We start from the raw sequence: 16,703 nt of genomic DNA, 5'->3' as shown, positions 1-16,703 counted from the left end.
ACGTCAACGCCTACTAGCAGCATAATCCTTCCCCAGTTCCTTTTGATCCTTCTTCTTTAACATGAAAAATGCTTTCAACCAATTTTCATATTTTAAAACTGCAAAAGCCCCTTTATCAATATCTACTATGATTCTCTGGCTTTACTCAGGAACTCTTTGGCTAAGCTCACTTTGTAAGTCAACCTAATGTTTTGAGATTCAGTTATGAATTGTTGGGTGTTTTCAATCATTAGCAAAATTACATTTTTTATTTCAGTGCATTTTATCATTTTCTAATATAGCAGCAATAGTTTCTTCACACAAAATCTTCAGAGCTGTAAAGATTATATCACCCTCTCACAGAAATCCCTTGCTTAACGGAATCTTATCAGTATTTTAAACTCAAAGCTACAGTAAGTTTAGTTTGGGCACTGAAGCTAAACTCACAGAATCTGGCTCAACATGATCTTAAACTACCAATCAGCCAAAACTAAATAAACAGGTAATGATGGCTTTTGTCAGGCATTAGCTGTTTATTGCACAACTATATAGTCAGGCAGACAATAGGGCAAACCTCCGCAAAGACTAGAGATCATCTTTGCTGTTATGGTTGGCCACTCCTTAACAATTTTCACTTAAAATAAAGCACGATATGCATATATGCCATAAAAACAGAAGTATATTTTATGCATGACCAGTTTCTGGAAGGATAGACAAGTAATTGTGAATGGTGTTATCTCTAGGGAGTGGAATTAGAAGTATGTCACGGTGGGAAAGTACTATAATTTATCATTCTAAACATTTTTATTTCAGTTTTTTTTTAACCATATCTATGTGTTGCTTTTATAATAGAAATATAATAAATTACATAGATGCAAATATGCTGTTATTTTTATAAAGAATTATTGCTGTTTTTCTTTGAAAAAATATACAAAGTTACTATAAAATTATTTTTATAAGTACAAATAACTACCAAGTGATCTTATAATGGGATTTTTGTTTAAATTATTAAACTTCAAATGCACTTAATTTGGCTTTTCTCTTTTGAGAGTGGTGGGGGTGGAAAGTGAACCCTTGAGAATAAGTTGGAATAAACCTTATCCTTAAAGGCTTTAAACAAGGTATATCTGTTTATAAAAATAGTAATGTGCTGATAACTTTAAAATCTTAATTACTAAAATGGCATTGATTTAAAAACTAAGAGTTTACTTGTGTGTCACACCTCTTGACAACTTAGAAAAAGTGCTGCATGTTTTTTGACATATATATATATATATTTTTGTTTGTTTGTTTTGAGATGGAGTTTTGCTCTTGTTGCCCAGGCTGGAGTGCAATGGTGTGATCTCGGCTCACCTCAACCTCCACCTCCCAGGTTCAAGCGATTCTCCTGCCTCAGCCTCCCGAGTAGCTGGGATTACAGGCATGTGCCACCACGCCTGGCTAGTTTTGTATTTTTAGTAAAGATGGGGTTTCTCCATGTTAGTCAGGCTGGTCTCGAACTCTCAACCTCAGGTGATCCACCCACCTTGGCCTCCTGAAGTGCTGGGATTACAGGCGTGAGCCACCAGGCCCAGCCAGATATTGTTTTTAAACAAGTTATATTTCTCAGTTTTTTTGCTGTTTGTTCTTGAGCAAGTTAAGCCTTAGTTTTCTCATCTGTAAACTGGGGAAAATAATAGTATCTACCACATGGTCTTATTTTATAGATAAAACTTAGTTTTCCAACCTGTTGCCAAGAACAGAGGTTACGGGTTATAAGACAGCAAATCTGTCCAGCCCTTTCAGAGGCCAGAAAGTATCTGATACACTGAAGTCCTTGAGCCAGTCACACTGGCCCATGATCAATCTCATACATTTACCTTAATGTACCACACAACATTATCACTTTGTATGGGTGTGGCAGTATGAAAAAAGTTTGGGTTATCTAAAAGATAATTCACATAAAGTATTTACCGTAATGCCTGGAAGAGTAAATATTTGGAAATGTTAGCTATTATTATATTTATAAAACTGTTAAGTCCATTAATAAAATATTTGGTGGCTCCAAATCATTCACAGAAAAGGAATCACATTATCCACCTATGCTAGGACTGTATCTAGTTACTAAAAAAGATATTAAGAGAATCTAGCATGTCTTCCACTGTACCTTAAAGCAGATACACAAATGAGATTCTAGCTCTTCTCTGCAAAGTAGATAACTGGAGAGACAGCCATCCTCTTTATGTAAAAGTTTCTATTAGCCCCAAAATGTACTTGAAACTCAACTCTACCCTTAAATAATAAAATTTGCTTTATACCATGCCTTAAAAATAAAAACACCAAAAAGACCTTGAAATCAGCTTTTTGGCTTTCTCTGCCTTCTACTTTAAATCCACTGCTATGTATGCATACTTTTGAGAGAGAACTGAAGATTGAATAGACAGAATACTAGTCAATAAAAACCATGCTGGGGATAAAATGTTTTTAAAGATAGCACTTCACATATACTAGGATGTCTATATTCAAAGAGACGTAACACAAGTGTTGAAAAGGACATGAAGAAACCGGAACCTTCATACACCACTGGTGGGACTATAATGATATAACCACTTTGGACAACCATTCCATGATTCCTCAAAGATTCCTAAAAAGGTTACTTTTGAGTTACAATATGATCCAGCAACTTCACCCCTAGGTATATACCCCAAAAAATTAAAACATATGTTTATACAAAAACTTGTACACAATTTTATTCTAATAACGTTGTTTACAGCAGTATTATTCATAATAGCCAAAAAATAGAAACTCAAATGTCCATCAACTATTGGAATATTTTTCCAATATTATTCATTAGTAAAAAGGAATAAAGTACTTATACATGCTACAACATGGATAAACTTTGAAAACATTATGCTAAGGGAAAAACGTCAGTCACAAAAGAACGTATATTATATAATGCCATTTATATGAAATGTCTAGGTTGTTTACATCAATAGAGACAAAAGTAGATTAGTGGTTGCCTAGGGCTGGGAGAGCTGAGGAGAAATGGAAAGTGAGGGTGAATGGGTATAGAGGTTCTTTCAGGGTGATTAAATGTTCTAAAATGATTACGTCATAATTTTGTGAATGTACTAAAAACCACTGAACTGTACACTTGAAATAGGCGAATTCCTATGCTACATAACTGAAGAAACAGTTTTTAAAAAGTAAGATATGAGAACACGCAAAAGCCATGCTTGCAAATAGAGTAAGAAAAAAAAAAAGGTGCAATTTTATAATACATAGAAACAGTGCTTGGTTGCCTTCAGTAGATGTTTCATGACACTCTTTGGATAGGAGGCAAGTCTTTTTTGGTCCAGGAAAAAAATCAGAAAACAGGAAGAAAAAGGATCAGTGAGGCAATTAACCCTTAACGTTTTTTCTCTATCAAGTTAACACTTTAATAAGCAGTGGTTTTAGGTTCACTGATCAAAAAAGGGTGTCTTTTAAAAAGGGGGAAAAAACGAGGGCTGGGGAGTACATGTTTATCTGAATTTACCAAACAGAAGAAACCTGGTAGATTTTCTTCCTTCTTTTCCTCCCGGTAGTACCAGCACTTAATCTTAATTTGTTAATTGAAAATGAGAAATAATAACTCAAAGGCTCTCAGCACTCAGCCTATATATTTTAAGTTTTCCCACTCTGTAGACAGACAACATGGGAAGCCATGCTTGGTGAGCATGAGGTCCAGAGCAAGAGGAACTGAGGGATTGAATGTTGAATGGAACATTTCTCAAAGTGTGTTCCACTGAGAAAGTCCATGGAAAGGGGGTCTCATGACCAAATGAGTTTGGGAAATGCAGTACACTCCTATTAACAATACTCATAGGCTCTGGGAACTACTACTGGAAAAAACATTCAGTTGATTACGTTTAATGGCAGAGAGACCCACATGGCTCCTTCTTCCTCTCCATGCCAGCGACAGCACTGCCAATGCTGGTCAAGACTCCCTTCCCATATAGACCTTGGATGGAACAGAGGCCTCTATGACTTTTCCTTCTATTGCCCCAGGGCTGACCAATCCTTCTTCCAAGGAATTATTTAAATAAATTGATACATTCTGTTTAGTGTCAAATCTTTGGAGATTTAGGAGGTATCATCTTCTGTTTTGACCCAAGGTTACAACTAATGTCTTCATTTCTTCTCAAAATAAAAATAGCTCTTTTGTTTTTTTCTGTTTATAAAATGATACATGTTCATTGTAAAAAAAAAAAATTAGGTAACTCAAAAAATACAAAGAAGTAACAATCGTGTTTAAGTTAGTCACTAAGCAATAAACACCAAACATTTTGATGATCATTCTTTTAGACACTGTTCTACTTAAATATACACCTATAGGTATGAAATTTTATATAAGTAATATGATACTATATACATACTATTCTGTATAATAAATTTTATTTTTCAGATTGATAAAAGTTATGTTTCTGAATTTATGAAATGTGACATATTTTTAAAAGAAAATATAATTTTCCCAAACATCATGTTTTTTACAGGATTTATCATTTGTTCTCAATTACTAAAATTTTTCCAAATAATTCTTACATTATTGTCAGCATAAAATCAACAGGAAAGTGCCAAGTATTGTAGGTATAAGGCATTCTCTGGAGTATGTCCAAATATGCCCTAAAATATCCAGATACAGAGTTTGGGGATTATCAAGACTCTTGCACATGTCACTTTGTTCTTCTCCCAATTTAGAGAAGCTAAAATGAGTCAGACTAACAGAAATGTCTCTGGAGTTGCCAAATTTGGAGTTAACAGTTCTCCTCAAAGTGAACTCTTTAAAATCTATATGGTATACAGAAGACCTTTTAAATATCAGTTCTCCATAGCCAAAGAAAAACTGCTTACTAAATTAATCATCTAAATAATTCTGGTAAAACATAGTTCCTACCACCCTTTCCACTCAGCATTCTAATTCCTCCAGCAAATCTTTCTAAACTGTAAATGTAACCCTTATTGTCTTCTACCAAAAGCCTTCAATTTCCTACAGATAAAGTCCAAATTCTTAAGCATGAAATTCTAGGCTCTCCTGGCACACAAAGTGCTACAATTTCCCCTGCTCCCAGTCCCTCAACAGACTGCCATACACGAAATGCTCCATGGTGTTCTACATTCTGGCACCATTTCTTCTTCCCAAAATGCTTGTTTTTCATCATATTCTACCCTTTTACTTGGTAAGCCAGTCAAAGAGTTAGCTTAAATATCTTCTTTCTTGACCCACTTGAATAGTATCTGGCACAATATAAAAGCTCAATAAGTGCTGCTCTTTTGATAATTCAGAATCTGGAGAATTATTTCAATTGTCCAATTTAACAGTGAAGAGCAAGCCCCTTCAATTTCCATGTAAAGGCCTTGACACATATTAGTGACATACCAGGAATAAATTTTTTAGATATTAATAAAAATCTATGGATTTCATTATGCTAAAATTATTAATATAATTAGGTTTTCCATATGACCTTTAAAATATTGACCTAAAGTCAGTTTGGAAAACAACATTTCAAATCAAATTTCTAAAATATTATAGACAAAAGAACATTATCAAAACACGTTTTACAAAACTCTTTGATGCTTGCCCTCACATAAAACTGTCTTTGGAACTCACACCTGATTTTCTTACTACAGTATTTACTAAAGCTAAAATTAGATATACAACTTTAGTAAGAGATTAACCAGAGCTAAAATATTTGAAAAATTACACCATAGGTTGATCTGCCTAACAAAGAAATTGCTTTCTAAGTACAGCCTGTACTTGGCTATGGTTAACTATCTAAACGGTATACACGTTCCCTTCCTTCCTCCAACCTTCTTCCTTCACTTAAAACAAGAAAAGAAAACCAGATTTTGTTTGGTCATTCATTCTTCCTTCCAAAGCCTTATCTTCCAGAAGAAGCTGACCCATTTCCCAGTTCTAGGAGCAGGTGCTAGGTTAGACAAGCAATCAGTACATGCATTTCCCTGAGATGTTATTGGTCCAGGAATGGGAAAGGCAGACTCATGCTAGCCCTATCAACCTGAAGGAAAGGATGCATACTGCAAGAGAGAAGAGAGGTTCCCTTACACTCTCCTGCTGGGCATAAACAAAAAAGCTTACAATTCTGATTGCACTGGCAGCCACCTTTTGACCGCCAGGAAAATCAACCTTAGACTGAAGCTGATGCTGTGACTGGCCATGAATACAAACAGAAAGGTCACAAGTCCCTCACAACATCACTAGAATACTGACCATCTATGTTATTATTACATTTCTGAACTTAGTATGTGAGATATTACCTTAAATAACTTATGTTTAAGTGGGCAGAGTTTGCTTATTTTGAATGTCAGGTAATACTTGCGGCTGAAAGCATCTCAATTGATACAGAATATGATTCTTGAAAGTGGGATGCTGCTAATAACAGAATTTTAAAGGGTCTATTTGGAGATATACTGGGATTATTATCCCCATTTTATAAACAGGAAACTACAGCATGAAAAGGTTAAATATACAAAATAAGGTCAGGCAACTAGAATGCAGGTTTGTCTAATTCTAAAGTCTACACTACAACTTCATTTCCAAAGTTCTAACAGTGAGAGTGGGTAACTGCAATTCTTTTCTGATAGTTTTTTTTTAAATCTCAATTCCTTATTCTCTCTGATTTTCCTCTATTCTTTCAATCTATACATTACATAGAAAGTGTTCCTGTTTGTTAACATTTTAAATGTTCCTTTTTCCAGTTTTAGTAAAATACACACAAGATTTATTTTTCTTAGTAAAAATGAACTAATTTAGCAGCTCAAGTCATTGTGAAAAAGGGGTATTTTATATCAAAGGGAGCCAACATTGACAGGGGGCCCAATAATAAGTCAAAGTTAATGCAAAACTTTAGTCTTATGCCATATTAAATGTCCAATAGTGATAAAGAATTCTTTTTTTTTTTTTTTTAATTTCCAAGAAAACTCTTGGAGAGTCTAAGCAAATGTGCTCTGCAATACATGGATGACTTAGGAGAAATAATAGAAAGATCTTAATTTTAGGCTATAATTCACCTATTTGCATTATTTTTGTTAAAGGAGGAAAAGTAAACAGTCATTAGGATAAAAATGATACAAATTTGTTGAGTAAGTAAAGGCCTTTTGGCATTTACAGCAATCCCCCCAAAAATAAAATGTTTAGATAAAAACAGCAGGAAAAAAATTAGTTCTGAATGGGTTATGATTGCATTTATGCCCATAAATTGTTTGGGTTTTTATCCAGGACAGTGGTGACAATGAGAAAGTAGATATCAAATATTTAAAAGATTTCATATATTCACTCATATTAGCTCTCCACAAGGTTTTTCACCTCCTTAAACTTCACTATTTCCAAAAATCAAATGAATATTCTGGAACCAAATAACATAGTATTTGACATTAAAAACTCAATGGATGGGTCTAACAGCAGATCAGAAACAGCAGAAGTCAGGAATAGTAAACCAGAAAAATGGCCCATAGAAAACGTCCAAACTCAACCTAGTATTTTTTTCTTTTAGTGAGAAAAACTAGAGTGCCTTATAAAACATATCTTTTAAATAATTAGTTCTAAAATGATGAAAGCCATGTGTTTTCAATCAAACTGCTTAAATTATTTTAGGTTACTTGTAACTGATATTTGCCATATCTCATTAAACTACAATGAATACAAATGTTGTCAAAATCAGCATACAGAAAATTTGAGAATCACTTTGAAACACTTCATGAGTCATAACCAAGTGCCTGGCTAGCATCTTCTTTACAACTACACACTCTGAACATGCAAATGTCTGTCTATATGCTTCCCTTGTGTGACAAACTTTCACTGAGTCAAAATCATTTTTCCTGAGTCAAGAGATGAATATGAGCATAGGTAGGAAAGCCAGACAAGGCTCAGCCTAAAATTTAGGCTGGATGGGGCATGGAAGAAGATGCAAATGAAGAGCAAAAAATATCTCACCCATAGAACACCTGACATGCCACATGGTGAAAACTTCTTTTCTGACTGCAGATAGTTGGTATTGTGACAGCACACATACAATACACACTTCCCTAAAGAGCACCTCATAGCATTCATTAGGGTCCTCAGTGGAGGGCTAGTCCCTTTTAAGTCAAGGAGAGATGCCAATGTGTGAGGGAGGTGTGTTCTTTGAAACTCTGTGCCTTCCTTAACCTTACAACCTCGCTGATCACACCATCGGATTTTCAGGTGGATCATTTATATTACTGGGGAGGATACATCAGAGGGATGAAGCTGGACACACAGGTATTTCTTAGGCAGTTACTCAACTAGTCCAGGAAGTGGCTTAGGGTTGAAAAGGAGGGGTAATTTTGAGAAATACTTAATAAATAAGATTGTTGGACTTGGCTGTGTGACATGAGCAAGAAAGAAAAAGTCCTCTTAATCATTATCATACAGGTACAGTACCCAGGGCTTGCCAGGGTCTAAGAAAAATGAGAAATACAAAAATATAAAAAATATGAAACATGAAAGATATGGCTCCAAAACACAAAAAAAGAAAATTATAAAACTAAAGCTAATTTCAAAAGCAATTTACATAAAATCTTTACACAATACAGTGTGTGGTATAATGTAAGGTAGGGGCCTCTAGATGAATAGTGCCAGGCCTTACAAATATACAATAAAATATACCTAAAAGAAAAAGTGAAAATAATTTCTTGGTTTCTGTTTTATGGAATCGACTGATAACAGTGTCACCAGCTAACAAAGGAAATATAGATACCACAGCATATTTGGGAGAAAAGCTTTGAGTTCAGTTTTAGATATATTGAGATTGAGGTGTCTACGAGGAATCAAGTTCAAGGACTTATTCCTAATTTTAGAGGCCCCAGTTGACACAGTAAATGCATAAAGAACACTGATGGGTATAAAATAGACAAACTGGATACCCCTTAATGGATTATGTGTATGTTAAAAACAAACTGATGTGAACTGGGAGAATCATCAGGTGAAATGCAAGTATCAGATAAGAATAATACATATATCAATACAACTTCTATTTCAGATTTTGCCTAACACTTCTCAGCCATACAATAAGTTTAAAACAAGGAAACTGTCAATCATATTTGGGCACATAAATTACTCAATGTATATTATGAGTAAAATTCCTCTATCTATGACCATTACAGCCCCCTTTTACTCACTATTATTTCTTTTCCAAGTAATGATTTTATGGCAATTTTCAGTAACAAAAGAAAGGCTGTAAGTTACCCCAGAGATATGAATTTGAAACATTACCATCAAGATTTACTGGGCCAAAGTGGATGGGAAGTGATTATAAATGTAAAGCCATGAGTAGAAAGAGGGCAAGAAGGCAGGAATGAGAAAGAGATAGGAAGGTCCGGGTACTACTTTTCTCCAAACTAAATCCTTAGCCTTCAAATATTTGCTGGTATCAGCTGGTGAAAACTGTGTGACAGATATAAGATGATAGGCAATGTGGTGTAATGTGGTGAAAGTACCTGAATTTTGCAGTTAGGAAAAATTGAGTTCAAATTAAAGTTTTATAACTTCTATGTGATCCTGGAGAAATGCAGGGGAAATGGCAACCAAGGGGAAAGAAAGAGAGGTTTCTGTTTCTCATTTTACCTCACCTTCTTCCTTCCTTATTCTGGACCACCAGCATTTACATCAAGGCTGTTTACCATAGACAATCAGATGACCAGACTATTTGGAAATACAGTGGTGAAGAATTCCAGAATTATAGTATGTTAGGAGTAGAAAGATAAAGAAACCAACTTCAAGAAATTCTGTGATTTGCCCCAAATCAGTCTTCTATTTCAATTAATGATAAATAGGTATTTGAATTACCATACCAGAATTTTTTTTCCTATATACCACAATTTAAACCTGAAAAAAACAGTATAATTAAGTAATTGAAGGGGAATTTACACTTTATAATTTACCATAGAAAGCAAATTTCCATGAACTCCTGTGGCAAGCTCTATTCTCCAAGTATTTAATTATTTCAGCATTCAGTATGAAATAATACTGAATTACATCATTCTATTTAACAGAAAGATTAATATCAAATCTTGTGGACAGGAATCAGAGCAGGCCCTGCTCATTCACACAGGTATAAGTGATTGGAGAAGGAATTAGACATGTTAGTCCTAAACATTAACATCAACTTTCTATCCTCTATTTGTGACTACCAAAAGAAATTTCATATATTTGATCTCTGTCTTCAGAAGTCTCTGCTTTTAAGTGTTTTCCAAATAGATGAATGTATACATGAATGAACAAATAAAGGGATGAACAAAGACAACAGATAATTACTCTAAGCCTTTGGTGAGGCAGCAATGTAGAAAAATTAAGAGCAAAGACTCCGAAGTCAGACAATCTGGGTTCAAATAGCAGCAGTACAACTTATTAAATGTGTGACCTTCACCAAGTTACTCAATCTCCATCCAGGTCGTCTGTTTCCTCATCTGTAAAATGGGGGGTAATAACAATACACAGAGTTGTCGTGAGGATTAAATGAGGTTAGAGGCCTGGCATAAGGTAAGTACAATGGATAAGTATGCTCTTGTATTACTGTTCTTACTGTTGGGTTATTATTGCAGGATTAACAGGAGTATTTGTTTCTGGGCACTGTACTGTAAGCTAAGAACAGCCAAAACACTAAGTGAAGATCAGCTGATAGGGAAGAGCCAAGAGCTCCCAAGAAAAACTGCTCCAACCAAAAGGCAACCTAAGAGAGATGGCACTGACTTTAGCTTTACAAGTTATGAAGATCTTTTCTCTTGGTCTCTTTCCTTATTCAAGAAATTGATGGAAGTTGACAAGCTAGACAAACAGTAAAGAAGGAGTAAGATGGAATGGAAGGAAGCAGCTCCCACAAAATGCTTTAAAAGTTGTTCAGGCCAGGTGTGGTGGTTCATGCCTATAATCCCAGGACTTTGGGAGGCTGAGGTGGGTGAACCACGAGGCCAAGAGATCAAGACCATACTGGCCAACATGGTGAAACCCCGTCTCTACTAAAAATGCAAAAATTAGCTGGGAGTGTTGGCACACGCCTGTAATCCCAGCTACTCAGGAGCTGAGGCAGGAGAATCGCTTGAACCCGGGAGGCGGAGGTTGCAGTGAGCCGAGATCATGCCACTGAAAGCCTGGCAAGAGTGAGATTCCGTCTTAAAAAAAAAAATTTTTTTTAAAGTTTCTCTATTCTTAATTACTGAGTGCTACCATTCACGAGGAATTTTTAAAGGGTCTCAAAGCTATTAAAATGGTAATTAGATCCCAAGAAAACAAGAACCAATTAAATTACATGCTGGATGCTTTTAAAATTGAAAGCCCTCTATTAAGAGAGTTTTAAATAAAGCACAGTAGTAATTGCAGGCCCATGACCAACCTTAAAGCCAAAGTGTAGGTTCCTGGCTGCCGCTGGCTCTCCCGGATGAGGTAGCTCCCCTCAGCCACAATCAAGAGCTGGTCGGCTGCTTCTCTGGAGATCATGCCATGAAACCTAAGAAACAAAGTCTATTCAGAAACTGTGCTTTCTACATTTTTCAATAAAACAAGATAAAACAACATCCCACTACCACCACCTTCTGTTGTTTTCTAGACAAAGTACTGCCACATAATGGAGGGGAAGCACTTGGGTTTAACTATGCTTGTGTTTCTCTGGGCCTGGCCCCCAGCCAGCTTCTCTGTGGTGATAAGAGCAGCACCAAAGGACTACCCAATCCAGTTAACAACCATGGAATCAAAATCCACAACCATCTAAGGGAAGATCAACCACCTCTCTCAAGAGGACAATTCCTTTCTTATGTATCCATTTAACCATACGGCTTGCTTAAAAAAAAAAAAAAAAAAAAAAACACCCAGAAATGTATCCTATTTTCCTTTCTTCCCATTAGTAGCACTGCTCCAAAATTTTGGCTCTGAGTCCATGTTGGCAATTTTCCAGGACCCTGGGTTGTCCTTAATTGGCATGATTGCCCAATAATGTGCATAATCTGCGTTACTGAACACTCAAGCCCAAAGCAAACAAGTATAATACTTGTTTTCATTCCCTGCTAAAACCTTATCTTTGATTAACACAGAAAAATAGAGAAAGAATAAACATAAATAACATAAATAACATGCTCTTTACACAAACAGAGATGAATCTATAACAATCTGGCATAAAATACTGAAAAAAAATGTCGGTGACACATCTTAAAAATAAAAAACCATCTTACATTTGTATAGCGATTTACAATTTACAAAGAACCTATATGTCCTTGTATAACTCAAAGATAATGAAGGAATTCAGGGCATGTCACCCCAAAATATGCCACTTTGCTGTATCAAGTATTTTGAGCTGAAGGCACTTAAAAAATATCAAATGCAGAGACAGGCTTTCTCTGACTCTCCCTATCTACCTAAAGACAGATCATCCAAAAGGAACTCAATTGTTATCAATGCCCTCCCATCAGTTTCAGCAACCAGGGAAGACTGACTCTTATAGAGGAGAGGAGACTAAAAGTCAACAACCTACTCAGACAAACTCTGTCACAAACTACCATTTACCTTCCCGTCAATGGCCAGAAACTTCCCTCCCATTCCCGTTATGATGGCATACAAACTCTCAAATCTCACTTTTTGGAGTGGTATTCACTTTCTTTTTTTCTGTGATGCCCCTGTGCAAGTAGTATTAAAAATTAATAAATTTGTATACCTTCTCTCCTGTTAATCTGCACATTGTTTGCTTATTTCGTAGACCCAGCTCTCAAACATAGGAGGTAGAGGGAAAGTCTTTCCTCCCCTACAATAACCGCAATGACCCACTGCTCAAAAGAAATTTTGCAGCTTTTACTGGTACTAAAGAAACAATAGTCACTTGAATTTGGAATGATACATTTAAAAGGCGTTGAAATGGCACTTTAAGAATTCAGGAACATTATGAGGGACAAGAGGAAATTTTCTGGAATTTTTCCTGATAGGGATGGTTCAGTCTCTCAATTTAAGTCTTCAAACAGTTCACAGTAGGCATGTTCAAATCATGACAGCTAGGTTTACAATGGGCTCCTGAATTTCTTATCTCCATAAATTTCCCAATCTTTGAGAACTAGGTCCAAAGGCTAATGCTCTGAATCTGCTGGAAGCAAGGAGATGGTAACCTATCCCTTGCTATTTAGCACATTGGTATATATTTTAACTTTACATAATATCAAATAATACAGTTGGTAAAATATAGTTATCTATTTGTTTAAAAATTCAATTAACTGGCCAGGCACAATAGCTCATGCCTCTAATCCCAGCATTTTGGAAAGCCAAGGCGGGTGGATCAACTGAGGTCAGGAGTTTGAGACTAGCCTGGCCAACATGGTGAAACCCCGTCTCTACTAAAAACACAAAAAATTAGCCGGGCGTGGTGACAGGTGCCTGTAGTCCCAACTACTCGGGAGGCTGAGGTAGGAGAACCGCCTGAACCCAGGAGGTTTTGTAATTTTTAAAACCTCATTGCAGTCGCTCATGCCTGTAATCCCAACACTTTGGGAAGCCGAGACGGGTGGATCACCTGAAGTCAGGAGTTCAAGACCAGTCTGACCAACATGGTGAAACCCCGTCTCTACTAAAAATACAAAAAATTAATGGGGCGTAGTGGCAGTGCCTGCAATCCCAGTTACCCGGGAGGCTGAGGCAGGAGAATCGCTTGAACCCGGGAGGTGGAGGTTACAGTGAACCGAGATCGCACCATTACACTCCAGCCTGGACAACAAGAGCGAAACCCCATCTTAAAAAAAAAAAAAAAAAAATTCAATTAACTTAAAAGAAAACAAATTCTGAAACAAAACTTGACAATATATTTAAAGAATTTTAAAACTATTTGCACAAGTTAATCAAAAATTTCTAACTCCCCAAGACCCTATGTACTGAGATGTTTCCTATGGTGTTACTTCCAATAGTATAGTTTAAAAGCAACCTATAACACCAAAAGCAGAAGAATGACTATATAAATTACAATACAACTGTACTGTAGAATACCAGTGGTTCTTAATTTTGAAATCACCCTTTCATCAACTCATAGGTGTGCATCTGTAATCCATTCCTACGTCCTGAAAACATATAGAATTTGAAATAATTTAAAAATATTTGTTACGTATACTTTTATCTGATATGATCTCCAGTCATAAAAAACAATTTTGAGGAATGATGAGATTATGAATGATTTTTATTCTTTTCCTCAAAGTGCTACATTTCTGTTTTTCAATAACCTGAAAAATTAAGGACTTTAAAAATCATTGCATTTTTCACAAAACAGAAAAATGCTCGTTGTCAATTTTAAATGGTAATAATCAGGCTATAAAATGGTATGTATAATATCTCAATTTGGTTCAAATCCATTGGGAAAATATTTCTTCAGATAGTAATACTTCAAATTGTTAACATTAATTGTTTCTCAGTAGCATGAATTATATTTTTCTCATAATAAATGCATACTATTTAAGAAAATCTGAAAAATAAAAATATATAGAATAAATCACTCACATCCCACTGTACATACATGTGTGCATATGTACATGTCTATATGTCTAATATACATGTACAGAAAAACACAAATATGTACATTTTTCTCATATACATCTAAGATTATTTACTTGTATGGTTTGCATCCTTAACATTATTGCATGTACATTTTCCCATGCTATTTTCTTATTTATGTTTGTCTTTATTGTCTATATTGTTCACCAATTAGATCACATTAGAAATTTTTAAGAAATAAATGTCACTCCACCGAACTTGAATACTTCTTCCTCTTGCTTTCATTTAAAAGCATCCATTTACCCTGTCTCTTTTACATATGCCAATCTATAAAATTATTTCTAATAATTCATACTTACTCTCTTCCATAATACTTTGGTCTGTTTTCTACCTATTGGGAAGGGAAAAAAAGGCATATTTGTAAAAATGCAAATGTGCAGAACATAATTCAACATTTTGTGCATGTGACAAACTAAAGCATATATTAAAAAAAGAATTCAAATAACAGAGTATGGAGTCCCAGTTCTACCAGCAGGTTACCTGTGCCATTTGGACTGGTCACTTCATCTCTCCAGACCTATTTCTTATTTATAAAATGCTGTGTATGTAGTTGGACTAAACTATCTTTAATTTCTAGAATCTAATGAGCTGAAAAAATTTCACTTTATTCAAGAGTAAACGTAACACCCCAAAACATATAGCCACAATTGTGACACACTCAATTGTAGCTTTTTCCCCCATCCTCCCCTGCTATTCCTCTCCCTCTTGCTCCAGACTCTCCATTCTGTTAGCATCTCCATATACTCTTGCCCTTCTGTTCTCCCATCATCTCTTCCCTCACCACAGCTTGTCAGGGCATGCGTGCTGGCTATAGCTAAGAAAAGCCCCAGCAAGATAAATGCCCAGGAATTTTCACAGGAAGATTGAGGGCATGTACCCCACTCATTCAAAATACACTCACTGAACAGCAAATATGTGACAGGCATTGTTCTACCTGCAGGGACACAGTACTATATAAGACCAAAATTCGTTCGGAACTTACATTCTAATAGTGACAGACAGATAATAAAGAAGTTTAAAAAACAAAATAGAAAGTAGTAGTAAATACTGTAATGAAAATAGGAGTGGGTAACAAAAGGGAAGACCAGTGAGGTACTTATTAAGCTGGGTGGTTAGCAAAGCTCTCTCTGAGGTGACATTTAAACTGAGTCCTGAATGACAAGATGCCAACTCTGACTACAAAATCACAGGAACAGCAAAAAAGCTTTTCCCTAGTAGGTATTTTGATGACACCACGTACTATGTTATTGAGCTCTTGCTATTTGCTACGCGTTTAGTTACATTTAAAGATCACTGAATCCTCAAAATAAGAGGAATTATTCTACTTTTTATGAAATAGTACTATCATCCTCATTTTATTTATTTTTCTTGGCAAAATTCACCTTTTCTTTTAAATGTGCTTATAATTAACAAATAAAAGGGGTATGTGTGGTGTATTATGGTATATGGCATGATGTTGTGATATTTGTATATATTGTAGGATGGCTAAAACAAGCTAACTAACACACATTACTTCACATACTTATTTTTTTGTGGTTAGAACACATAAAATTTACCCTCAACAATTTTCAAGTATATAATACATTGTTATTAACTATAGTCATTAAGTTGTACAATAGATCTCTTGAACATATTCCTCCAACCTAAATGAAATTTTGTATCCTTTAACCAGTATCTCCTGAATTCCCTCCCCAACCACATTCTTTCCTTCTCCTTCCCTCTGCCACTGATAACCACTATTCTACTTCTTGCTACTACAAATTAAAGGTTTTTAGATTCCACAAGTGAGATCATACAGTATTTGTCTTTCTGGGCCTGCCTTGTTTCACTTAACATAAATAAAGTCCTCTAAGTTCATCCCTGTTGTTGCAAATGACAGGACTTCCTTTTGTATTCAATTTGAAATAAACAGTATTCCACTGTATACTGAAATGGAATATACAGTATTCCATTATGTATTTATACACCACATTTTCTGTATGCATTCATTAACTGATGAACACTTAGGTTGGTTCCGTATCTTGGATACTATGAATAATGCTGCAATGAACATGGGAGTGCAGATATTTCATCAACATATTAATTTCATTTCCTTTGGGTATACACCAACTAGTGAGATTGCAGAATCATGGTAGTGGAGAAACTGAGCATCCGAGAG

At 35.4% G+C, this 16,703-nt stretch overlaps 1 protein-coding gene across 1 annotated transcript in view; it reads right to left on the bottom strand.

The window, feature by feature from the left end:
* Positions 1-16,703, bottom strand: part of CHN1 (chimerin 1) — a 199,089-nt gene that overhangs the window by 101,683 nt on the left and 80,703 nt on the right. The window contains exons 4-5 of the mRNA XM_050751783.1: positions 14,845-14,876; positions 11,367-11,480 (exon numbers count right to left, since the gene is read on the bottom strand). Of these exons, the coding sequence (XP_050607740.1) occupies positions 11,367-11,480; positions 14,845-14,876 (146 nt within the window). The remainder of the gene's footprint in view (positions 1-11,366; positions 11,481-14,844; positions 14,877-16,703) is intronic.

This window comes from Macaca thibetana, chromosome 12 (assembly GCF_024542745.1).
Source record: "Macaca thibetana thibetana isolate TM-01 chromosome 12, ASM2454274v1, whole genome shotgun sequence".
In the NCBI taxonomy this organism is placed as follows: Eukaryota; Metazoa; Chordata; class Mammalia; order Primates; family Cercopithecidae; genus Macaca; species Macaca thibetana.
The sequence above is the reverse complement of the archived record's forward strand: the minus strand, read 5'-3'. Positions and strand labels throughout refer to the sequence as shown.